Source organism: Crinia signifera, chromosome 3, assembly GCF_055691185.1.
Source record: "Crinia signifera chromosome 3, ASM5569118v1, whole genome shotgun sequence".
Taxonomy (NCBI): domain Eukaryota; kingdom Metazoa; phylum Chordata; class Amphibia; order Anura; family Myobatrachidae; genus Crinia; species Crinia signifera.
Window position 1 is genome coordinate 168,686,884 of NC_139219.1, and position 13,010 is coordinate 168,699,893.

Sequence of the window (13,010 nt, forward strand, 5' to 3'; positions counted from 1 at the left end):
GTATCTGACATGATAAAAGAATCATTGCCAACTCAAGTATCAAGATCATAATCAATAGAACTGAACTGTAGAACTGTTAACACATTTTCAATATTTTAAGTGATTTTTTTTAGTTACATAGTAGTTTAGGCTGAAAAAAAAAACCCATAGGTCCATCAAGTTCAACCTTTGGTTAGAGGGTATGGTCTATTTGTTATATCCCTATATATGAATTGCGTTTTTATTTCATTTTGGACAAATTATGATTGTTGGTTGTACCCTAGATGTTTTTAAACTACAAAATGTTTGTCCAAGCTGATTTTAAATGTATTTATTGGGTCTGCCGACACCACCTCTCCAGGAAAGGAGTTCCATAATTGAATTGCCCTAACCGTAAAAAAGGTTTTCCTTCTAAGGCATGAAATCTTCTCTCCTCTAGTCTAAACACATGCCCACATGTCCTAGAATCCTTCCTCAAAGCAAAACAGGTGCTTAACAGTTCGTTAATTTGGCCCTGATATATTTGTACATGTTAAGCATGTCTGCCCTTAAACATCACTTTTCTATTTAAATATCATAATTTGGAAAATAATTACCTGTAATTATTTAGGTGATTTTCTGTAAAAAGCAGGCGGAGGAGGTCGACTAATGCTGCTTTCCCACTGCAGACCCGTTTTAGTTTACAGGTAATCTTAAATGGTATTTAGCATTCCCACTGCAGCAGATTACAGTTTCAAATGCCATTTAAGTACCATTCCCATTGCAGGTAAAACGTTTTAGCTCTTCAAAACGTTTAGTGCCTGTGACAATGGGTCAGGCCTGTCTTTCCTTGTTGATATATATATATATATATATATATATATATATATATATCTAGATATATAGATCTATCTATCTATATTTATATATATATATATATATATATATATATATAGATCTATAGATCTCATATATATATATATATATATATATATATATATATATATATATATATATATATATAGATAGATCTATATATATATATATATATATATAGATAGATATATATCTATCAACAAGGATAGACAGGCAGCTTGGAGGGGGTAGAGGGGGGAAGCTGTCCCCGGGTGCTGTGGGGGTAGAGGGGGGAAGCTGTCCCCATGTGCTGCGGGAGGAGGGGGGTCCCTGCTGCTGCTGAGGGGAGAGGGGGTACCTGTCAGCCTGACACGGCGCTGCTGCTGCTGTATCTCCCCCCCGGCGGCCGGTCCTTGCGGCGTATGTACAGTCAGTGTCGGCGGTCCCTCTGGCGCAGGGGAAATAAGTACTATTTCCCCTGCGCCAGAGGGACCGCCGACACTGACTGTACATCCGCCGCAAGGACCGGCCGCCGGGGGGGAGATACAGCAGCGGCAGCGGCCGCCGGGGGGGAGATACAGCAGCGGCAGTGGCCGCCGGGGGGGGGGGAGATACAGCAGCGGCAGCGGCCGCCGGGGGGGATATACAGCAGCGGCAGCGGCCGCCGGGGGGGGGAGATACAGCAGCGGCAGCGGCCGCCGGGGGGGGGGGGAGATACAGCAGCGGCAGCGCCGTGTCAGGCTGACAGGTACCCCCTCTCCCCTCAGCAGCAGCAGGGACCCCCCTCCTCCCGCAGCACCTGGGCACATCTTGCCCAGCGCTGCACGCTGTGGACCCGCTGCGGGCTGAAAGTGGTTAATCTTTCAGCCCGGCAGCGTACACACACACGGAGATGATTGCTGAAAAAAATCAGCAATCATCTCTACCGTTTAAAGATGCATTCCCATTGCATCTTAAACGGTAGATTACCGTGCAAAACCCTGCTCTGAAAACGGGTTGAAATACCGTTTAACTTTAAACGGTATTTCAACTCTGGCGCTTTCCCACTGCAGCCTTAAACGGTATTTTGCCCTCAAAAATCGGCAAAATACCGTTTTAAGGCTGCAGTGGGAAAGGGGCATAATGTAGGGATGTATTTTGAAAATTTGATACCATTTAAGAAAATAAATTTTTTTACTTATAGCAACCAGTAGCCCTCTAAATTCAATCTTTGGGCTCCCTTTTTCAATATGATTTATTAGAATGCCGATAGAACAACATTTATTACAGAATTTACACCAAACTCAAGTTATGTTGTTCAATAAAGACTCAACGCTAACAACTTTTGACGTACTGTGATCAGGGATATCCTATTATACCCAATGCAACACTTGCCAATTTTTCACCAATTTTTTTTTATCGGGCTATCCAATATCACCCAATAAAACATAAGTTCTCACAAAAACACCCAGGTTCAGCAAAACAATATCCCAGATAAGCCGCAGCACAGACAGCATTTTGGGGCCTATTAGACTGCCCCAGTCTAGGCTATTAACAACAATCAGCAATCGTGGGTAATAGTGTATCTCTGTTTATGTAAAATGCCACAAGTCCATCGGTACATTACAAAAATGACAGTGCACTTTAAGGTGTCTCTTACCTTTACAAGATTCAGAATGATAATGGGTGACCCAAACCTCTGAAGCATTTGGTCAAAGTGAGAAGCAGCAGCATGTGCGTATGGATCAGCTTGGTCCACTGGCAACAGAAACACATACAGTATTAATAGCAATTATAGTAGACTTCTGTATATATTTGTATTCATGCGCTTTTTCAGTGGTGGTCAAATGGCAGATTAAAGGGTTCACACATTGGGTAAAACGTACTAAACCTTGAAAAGTGATAAGATGGAGAGTGATCAGCTAACAACCAATCACCTCCTAACTGTCATTCTTCAAACCCAGCCTGTAACATGACATTTAGTGCTGATTGGCTGGTACTTTACCTCACTATTTTATCAATTTCTAAGCTTAGTACATCTGGCCCACTGTCACCTAAATAAAGTAGTCTCTCCTAGCGGTCCTATTGTTACTGATTTTATTTTGTATAGAGCAGTATTAGGGAGTGGTAGATTTTCCACTAGGAGAGATAATCTAAGGGTGACACTTGTTGGTGAGGTGGTAGACCATACTCACTTGCAGAGGGCCCTTAGGCCGAGAGCCAGATGAGGCTGGGGGTGGGGGTGGGGAGGGGTGAAGATCGTGCTGCTTTGGCAGTCGGGAAGCCCCAACATGAAGGGAGAAGTGACATGATGGGCGGCAACCAATAATGTTGTGTCTTAGGGGGCATGACCCCTAAATTAAGCCCGGCCATGAGGGTAAATTTACCAAGCAGTACAGTATTGCTTTGTGAGTGATTGAACTCACCACACACAAAGGTGACTATATAGTTATTTTACCAAGATAAAATTGCTGTTACTCAGCATTGGTCATGGTCTTTGCACCTAGGAATGCATGATCCAGTGACAAGTAGCATTGGCCCCTCCTGGGACCACTAGGACGTGGATACCATGGAGGTAAAAAGTATATTGGTGCCACCTTTATTGTTTAAAAATAAAATGTGTTCACATGTTTTGGAAAATATGAATTATGCCAACCTAATACAAGAATTTTTGGAAATTATTTTTTCTGAACTGATACAAAAAAAAAAAGATATTTTAAAAGTAAACAAGTTATACACATATGTACTTGACTAGACATCATGCAAATAAAGCCTAAAAAATTGGTCTGTTATCAGGAAACTGTTGTAACAGTGATAGCTTTTTTACCCATTTTGTTAGCGTATAAGTAAAATAAGAAAATAATACACATTTGGTGGGACTGCCCATTACTGCGATAGTGTTAAGAAGCTAGTTGCTGAGATTTTGGGCTCCCCTGACAATCCTGATTTTTGAATATTATCTCATTCTAATATCCCTATCTCAAAATATAAACAATGACTTACAGTCAGGGCCGGCGCCACCACTAGGCAGGTTTAGGCATTTGCCTAGGGTGCCGGCCACTGGAGGGCGGTAGTGAGCTGCAGGCCAGCTACCGCAGAGGAGAGCCGGAGGAAGGAAGGAGAAGCTGCAGCCAAGCAGGTGAGTGATATCCCTCCTCCCACCCGCCGAAACCTCAGTGTAAAACTTGCTGCCTCTGCCTGGTCATCAGCAGCCAGGCCAGCGGCAGTGTTCGGTGGTGGGCGGGGGCCGATCCAGCCCCCGCATCATAATCAGCACTTAGCTGCCTGGAAAACCCCCCTCCCCCTGGCTCTGGATAGTGCTGCAGTCCCCCTGGCTGGACAGCGCCCGCAGTCCCCACCCTCCGCCCTGGCTGGACAGCACCCGCAGTCCCCCCTCTCCTGTAGCGGCCACCCCCCCCCCCCGGAGCTAGTCTAGCAGCAATCCGCTGCTGGCCCCCCCCAGGCGATCAGTGCCCTTTGGGGAGACGGGGCGGACGGGCCACCTTGGGCGCTTGCACCGGCCCTGCTTACAGTACAAGGTAATGTAGGACAAGTACTGACGTTGTAGGGTGTATGGAGTAGAAAATAGTTCAATAGAGGGAAACAACATGAGGGGAGAGGGCTCTGCTCCTGAGAGCTTATATTCTAAAAGATACATGGGCTAGATGTGAGCATGGAACAGAGGGTTGACAGGTGGCTGAATTTGATGAAGAAGGGTCTTGAGAGAGCCCATTTGAAGTTTTGTAGTGAACTTGTCTCAGCAATTTTAGTTTTACTTTTTTTGTGTGTGTAGTAATTAAATCTGTAACTAGGTGGCATATCTTCTAAGTTTGGGAGAGGTCCAAAGAAGAGGACACCATGGACTATTGATGTCAAAAGAAAACTTTTATAGGAGATTTTGATTTAAAAACAGCTGTAGTGGTCTCTGTGCATGAAAAAAGGTTCAAAATATTGGCTCCAAGTATCTGTTCAATACTTTTTTATGTGTTATCCCCCCAAATCCCGATATGTACTGTATATAAAATAATAGTATAACAGAATAATAGTTTCTTTAAAAATTTACAGACTGTTTAAGAAAAAAATCTTACGTGTTACAGTGGACAATGAATGACAGCTGGTATGCCACAATACATAAACTAGGAACATCTATGGTGTGTGGGACATTATTTCCGTGTTATGGGACGGAACAGAATGGTAATTTTTCTCTGTCATCTGGAACAAATGGGTTCCAGTACAATTTCCAGAGACCTGTAACTCCAAACAAAACTATCCTGACATGTCATATGGTAATCTCTTTTTGGAGACTCTCCCTCGATGGGTAGATGGCTTTGCAGAATGGATTTCTCCCTACTCTAGGACATGGTCAGAGGGAGGTCGAATGAAGAGGCCTTGGCCCAGGAAAGGTTACCTCCCAAATAACGTGATTCTTTGCATAAAGATGATATCCAAATGGTGTTTGGAAGTAAGAGATATGCTGCTTTCACACTGCCAAACCGTCTCTGACCCGTTTCTTTAACCGGGTCAGAGCAAATTTAACCCCATTCACACTGCATGTTGTAAACGGTATATTACTGGTTAATTACCATTTTTGTACCTTTCACATTGAACCCGTTGTGAAAGGTACACGGTAATTAACCAGTAATATACCATGCAGAAGGCAGAGCGGGTTCAGGGGGTGACCCGGGGGCGGCAGCCACAGGTGTCGGTAAAGCAGCAGGGCCCCCCACCCCCACACACAGCCAGCACCTAGAAACACCCCTCATTACATATGCGCATATGAACAAATTGCGAGGGGCTTGCAATTAAATATTTTTGCTATTTGTCACTATTTTGATTTGTGCATGCGCATTACAATCTGTGCACATGCGCAATCATTCGCTAATGGAACGGATTGCGAACTCACACATCAATCAACTCTGAATTGGGCCCTAAATTCGGTCAGCATTGTTTGAAAAACCATAGACTCTTCTTTTCATTTTTTTTGGTAGCTATGCATTTATTTTAGGTTTTTCATAAAATATTCTATAGGTCGAAGCTAATGAATACTCACATGTAATTGGTGGCTTTGGCATCATAGTGGAGATATCTTGAGACCAATACAATGGGACAGAGCCGCGGACTTGTACATATGAGGAATAGCTTCCTGCAGTAAAGGACATCACGGAGGCGTCATGCACTATTTGCTCTGTCTCTACTTCATTGGCAACATCTCCCTGAAAGATAAAAGTGAAAAGAAATCTGACCTAGAAAAATTGCAGGATTACATACTGTCTACTTAATACAGATGGTGTAATGGTTAGCATCACTGCCTCACAGCACTGAGGTCATGGGTTTGATTCCCACCATGGCACTAACTGTGCGGAGTTGGTATATTCTATCCATGTTTTCGTGGGTTTCCTCATGGTACTCCGGTTTCCTCCCACAATCCAAAAATATACTAGTAGATTAATTGGCTCCCAACAAAATTAACCCTAGAATGTCTGTGTGTGCGTGTACATGTGTTTGTTAATATAGATTGTAAACTCCACTGGGGCAGGGACTGATATGAATGTTCAAATATTCTCTGTAAAGTGCTACGGAATATGTGTGCGCTATATAAATAACGGATAATAATAACAACTGTAACAAAGTACTCTGTATCTAAGTAGAAAGACTTCTGAGCCTCATAAATTATAGTACCTCACAATTTGCTCCTCTCTTCAGAAAACGAGTCCCGGCAAATTTGCTTGATCTTCTGGCCATCAAAGTTACATAGACTGGCCGACCATAAATAAGTAGTTCTTGTATAAATTATTAAGGTCAATTTCAAGTGTAAAGAACAAAAAACTGTTAAATAACGATGGAGGTCTTAATTAATCGCCACTGTCTGGGAATGAAAAGGATACTTGATTGCCCACAAAATCCATGGATTATATGAAGTAACCAGTCCTGGTGAACAATGTTTTTTATGCACTCTATGAGACTGCCATTCCACACATACTTCATGTATGGCTCACTGCATATTCCAAATATACCTGAAAAAGATTTTCAAAATGAAAGAGTTAATTAATTCAATGACCACATTTTCTTAAAACTATTTTCTTTATAAAGTATTAATTGCTTACCCGATACAGAATCTCATATCCAATATGGTTAGGCAAATTATTACTGACAAGTATACAGGAATGGTTCCATGGACAGGCACATTACTCTAAGATGCACGCAAACTGCGTGCAATGCCAATATTCATGTAGCGGACTGTTTATTTGCAACTGTGCGTGCTGAACAAATAATAAAACCCATATGGTGCATGCATTACTCTGTGTACACACAAAGGTGCTATTGTGATCAGTTCAGACGCTATAGGAAAAGGAACGGAAAATGGATGGTCATTCCTGGGTGGTGACTGGTACACGACCTGAAGTGAATGCAAATAAATGTCACCTTGTTGGCATGTTAGTCACTGCTACGGAGGCCATACTTGAACAGAGAAACTGCACCTACCATAGAGCATATGCAAGTGTCAATGGTGCACGGGATAGTGGCGTGTCAAGAATCACCAGCAGTGTTACAGCGTGCAGACATGCTGAAAGTGTCCACTGCGCTGATAACACACTCAGACTACTGCATCAGGGGTAGGCTTACATTAGCATCTGCATATTATCGCAGTGGCAACTCCAGAAACCGACACAAGAGCACACTCTGCAGTATCTATTTCTCAATCAGGTCCTATGACTATGTTCATTAGAGATTCAAAAACGTAAAGCAAATGCTTTTTTAAACTATAACATTACAAAGAATAAATAAAACCTAAAACAAGATTCTGAGTAACTCTCTGTAGAATAAATTCCTCTGAGTCCATCTGGGATATGAGGGAGGGGCAAATGAGTAGGCACTAAAATAATAAATTCATGGAAGCTCCCTTATATATCCTCCCCTTCCCTTAGCTCTCAGTTACCAGACTAGCAAAGCCAAATGAGAAAAATAAAGAATAAGAGATTAACCTAAAAATCAATCAATCATACACATTAGGGAGGGAAATCAGTAATTTCCAGAGAGACTCAGAGGCATATCTATAATGGGTAAGTGATAAAGTGGTGCACAGGGCCCCTGAATCCCAGGGTGGCCCACATCGCAACCATATTTTAATACTTACCTCTCCAGAGTCTGGCTATAAAGGCAGCAGCACAGCCAGAATCGCTGAAGAAATGGCTGCAGCGTCATTTTTTCAGAGGTCTGTGCATATGCAAAAGTCTGAGAACATTAGTGCTCAGACTCTATTGCGCTGCATGGTGGGGTGCTACGGCTGACAAAGAGGAGTGGGCTCAAATAGAGGAGGCTGCACAAGGGCCCCTACTCAGAGGAATGGATTCTATGGTGAGAAACCTAGAATCTTGCTTCCTCATTTATCCCATTGGGGAACCATTGATTCTAGGACATCCCCAAGCAAGCCTTAAGAGGAGTGCTAGACAAAAATGTGTACACTGAGGACCTGGTGGCCACCTTGCACAGCTGTTCAAAATGGAACCCTTCTGAGCTGTCCAAGAAGCACTTATGGCCCAAGTCAAATGAGCCTGAACGGGATCACGTACTGACCGCCCAAGGATATATAGGCCACTTGATGGTTCATTGCATGAACAGACAACAGAGTTGGAAAAGACCCGCAGGTGCGTGCATCATAAATTATATAGTGTGTGCACAGTAAATGATATGCACAAAAATATTGTTATTGTGCATATAGTTTATAAAATAGATTGTATTTCATTTAAAATATGAATTCTAGTTTTATTAAGTGGCTTACATTGTTATATCCCAACTTTTTTATAACAATAACAATTATTAGAGCAACATACAAATTAGAAATAAAGCATAAGGACCAGATGTATCAAGCTGCAAAAAGTGATAAACTGGAGAATGATAAACAGCCGGCCAATCAGCTCCTACCTGTTATTTTTCAAACACATGATAGGTAGGAGCTGATTAGGTGATTGTTTATCACTCTCCACTTTATCACTTTTGAAGCTTAATACATCTGGCCCTAAATATGAACGGTACTTGTTTAGTTTCACGGCGGCAGCATGGCTGTGCGTCTGAGTCCACTTGCGGGGCTCGCTACACTATCTAAAATCAAAACCATGCCAACGTGGATAGTGGGGGTATGAACTATCCACATTGGCATGGAGTTTATTTAGTTTATTTTAGAAAGTTTAGTGAGCGCCGAACCCGGAAGTAGCGCGCGGCCATGCTGTCACCGTGAAACTAAACAAGTACCAAATGAACTAAATATAACACAGCAACACATATCCTGCAACCAATTCTGATGCCAGTCTTAAGGTGGCAACTGGTGAGGACATGAGCAAGTTTAATGAAGTGGCAGTACACTGCATGTGTAAAGGCAAGGCTTTGAGTAAAGAGAATAATATTCAGTATGTACAGTATAGTCTACATAATATAGCAAATATGATCATATCTGCTTAAAACTTCAAGACATTTCTATTCTTGACCTTATACACGTGACTAAGAGAACAGTTTACAGGTTGTAAGTATTATACCTTCAGAACTGCATTAAATGTCTGCTTACTAAATGCTATTATTTGCAGAGGTAAAGTGTTCTTGACAGAGAAGACAAACTAACTGAAAGACTTGCAGCCACATATATGGATTAATTTTGTATTTTGTATGACAGTTATAAAAGAAAAGTGTGGGTGTACACTAAACTCATTAAGTGCCCTGCTGTGAGGGTTGTGAGATATGTGTGAATTACCATCTCCTTATTAGTAGTGTGAGCAAGGTGACCCGCGAGAAGTCAATATGCATGAGCGTTAAATCTCTTCCCACACACTGGCTTCAGCGCAGCCAGCAGTGATTGCTGGCTAGATACAGGTATCTCCTAGGACAGAGGCACGTGTGCTGCTTATCAGGAAATTTACCAGAGCTGATGTGCATACTTTCCGTTTGTTGCCAAGGTAACCATAATTTGCAGTAGAGAGATGAAGAAAGAACATTACTGAAGATTAAAACTGTTGATCTTATTAATATACATAGGTATCATCTGGTTATGGTTGCTAGGTAATGGTTTACCAGCAAAGTATGGTCCGGATCATCCAGAGTGGGGGCGTGGTCAACACGATCACATCCTCGTGCCTACGCACCTGCCGTGCAATGCCGGTATTTCAGACATTTCGCAGCAGGGGGCAGGGCTATAAACACACAATTTGAGTCATTTGCTCCCACGGATCTCCCTTTTGAGTGTGTCACAGGAGACTTGCAACATTCAGAGAGGCTTGCTCCCCTTTCCATGGTGGGAGGGTAGGCAACCCTGAGATAAATATCTGCTCCATTTTAACTTATTTGCATTAATGTCCAACCAATATCTCAATGAGCAGTCATTAGTATTATACTGGCAATATATTTGGAGTTGTGATTAGCATTACTGACTCACAGGGTATTACTTCCATCGGGGTGGTCGTGTCGGAAAAATCGCGTTGGTCGCATCGCATGCGATTTGGTCACATGCGATGCGACCGACGCGATTTTTTTATTGAATCAAATGTGAATAGGGTCCCTGGGACCCGATTTTACATTGGATTCAATGTAAAATATTCCCAAGACCCCCAATTTTGCAGCGTAAACCCCACCCCACGATTGACGACAACCCGAAGCGTGGCGAGTGCAGCAAGCCCGCGAGGGGCGGCGGTGTGCGTCCTCCGACCTTTTCATTCCCCTACTATCCACGTCGGCGTGGAGTTGACAACCCGAAGCTTGGCGAGGGCAGCGAGCCCCGCGAGGGGACGCGTATAACTTCACAGGTATACGCGTCCGCTCGCCACACTTTATATTCTCAACTCCACGCCGACGTGGATAGTAGGGGAATAAAAAGGTCGGAGGACACGCACCGCCGCCCCTCGCGGGTTCGCTGCGCTCGCCACGCTTCGGGTTCACGTCAATAGTGGGGTGTTGACGGGGCCATATATAATGTGAAATGGGTCATATTGACCCATTTCACATTTTTTACTATGTGAGATGGACTTTATCAAGTCCATCTCATCTTGTGCCATTATAATGGCACAAGACCGACGCGATGCTCCCGATTTCAATGTTAAAAAATATTTTAACATTGAAGCCTATGGCAAAATCGCGGGGGTCGCGTCGGGGCTAATGTTAATGGTCGCGACCGACGCGATGCCCGCGATTTTCCCTTTGCTGGCAAAATGGACCTGATTTCAAAGGAAATCGGGTCCATCGAGGGCATCGTGTACCTTAACTTAAAGGTACACGATGCCCGCGATTGTGGCCGTTCTAGGAAACAAGTACCACTCACAGCACTGAGGTCTTTGTATGACTGAGAATTAACAACATTGCTAGTTCTGCTGTGCACCAGTACCTAATGTAATCACAGGCAGAGGCCTTCGTTCTACACCTAGAATGTATGTACAGTATGTAACTTTTCACAATGGAATGAAGTGCTCAATACACATCGTGATTTACACTGTGCAGAAATGTTGTTCTGGAAACTGCAACCAAATTTTAGAATTTAATTTTACCTAAATGTACTTCATAAAAAAAAAAAATTCTCTTTTATTTAAAAAAAAAACAGTGTACTAAATGCAATACACTGACAATAGTATCCAATAATGAATGAGAGATTGGCATCTAAATGGCACTAGGGTAGAAAACACAGAATTTCTCCCCAAACAGTGTGGGAGCCATAGGAAGGAGCAGCCTGGAGTACAGCTGGTACCGCCCCAAGGCTGTCCCGCTCATTACAGCGGCATTGCCCGCATATCAGAGCTTAATTGAAAAACAAATCATAAGATGATTATGAAAGGAATTGAAGGATCCCAAGCTTTATGAAACAAAGTTGAGTAGTTACAATATCAAATTATGAATTCTCTGTTATGTGTATCATACCATTTTCACTAGGGACTAGTTTAAATGTCATTGTGCAGGAATTTGAGAGGCTGCTTGCTGATAATGTACATAATCAAATTATATGAACATTTGATTTTTGAAAACAAGCGACGACCCCCCTAAGAGTTACTTATAGATCATATTTCTGTATGGAATAATTATTAATATTTATAATTAAAATAACACTTTACTTCTATAAACAATAATAATCATTTATAGAGGTCTTTTGTTCCAATAGGATTCAAAGTGTTAATCATTTACCTCTACAGCACAAAATATAAAAATTAGCAATACGTCAAATGTTTCAGAAAACAAGTAAAGCTGGGAACACACATGTCCAATATTCGAGAATGCGGACTGCCAACCTGATGCTGGTGAACAATCTCTGTTCTATCAGTGTAAAGGCAGTGCCGGATCCAACCTGCTGGTTAACGGGACCCCGCAGTGGTGGTGGGCATGGTGGTGTGGTGACATTTTTAAAATGCAACATGGCTGAAGTAAACTAGGAGTATAATTCAGACCTACAAATGATTTGTGAATGGCTTGCTGATTTGCATAACAATTCGCAACTCACTCACCATTGATTTTCCCAGTCTGTGCAAGTGTGCATAACTCTGACCCTCCCACAATTCTGCAACAGAGACAGGATGATCGGGACCAGGGCTGACGTCCCTCCCTGAAAACAACTGGGCAGCCCTGAATTATTTCTGACACTCCCAGAAAAGGTCCGGTCACACCCCCAAATGACAACTTCCTGTCAATCAAACTGCAGGGGGATTGCAAATACATTAAGTGCTGTTTTTGGCTTCGTGCATGCGCGCTGTGATCCAGATGCATGCGCAGTCATTCATAATCGATAGGCTTGCAAATTCGCACAACAGCGATCAGGTGTGAATAACTCCCCAAGTGTGGTGGGCCATGTCAATACCGCATCCTCTTGTGCCTGCTAATAAAAGTCAGGGTGAGTCAATAGCTGTTGAAACTGGTGTATTTCAATGGGGTTTTCACTGGGATTCGCCGAGAGTGTATTCAATGCTCAAATGGAGAACTGCTTTCTCCATTGCTTTTCGCCATGATTCTCCATTTTACATTCGTCATCTTTTTTAGGTGAACTGGAATGTGATCTTTTAAAATAAGGCGATTATTTTTATTTTTTTGGTGTCAAAAAATCAGATTTTCTTTTTCTGTGAAGGGGCATGCTATTTTTATTCATGTGCTTGCAGCACATGAATATATTTTTTATTATTATTTAATTTTTTTAAACAATTTTTTTTTTACACATTCGCCAGCAGGGGGCGGGAGCAGCTCATTAATATTCTTTTATTCAC

At 42.5% G+C, this 13,010-nt stretch overlaps 1 protein-coding gene across 2 annotated transcripts in view; it reads right to left on the reverse strand.

The window, feature by feature from the left end:
- Positions 1-13,010, reverse strand: part of FIG4 (FIG4 phosphoinositide 5-phosphatase) — a 330,801-nt gene that overhangs the window by 248,362 nt on the left and 69,429 nt on the right. For both annotated transcript variants that reach the window (XM_083176914.1, XM_083176913.1), the window contains exons 8-11: positions 6,678-6,806; positions 6,472-6,572; positions 5,843-6,005; positions 2,453-2,550 (exon numbers count right to left, since the gene is read on the reverse strand). In XM_083176914.1, coding sequence (XP_083033040.1) covers positions 2,453-2,550; positions 5,843-6,005; positions 6,472-6,572; positions 6,678-6,806 — 491 coding nt within the window. The remainder of the gene's footprint in view (positions 1-2,452; positions 2,551-5,842; positions 6,006-6,471; positions 6,573-6,677; positions 6,807-13,010) is intronic.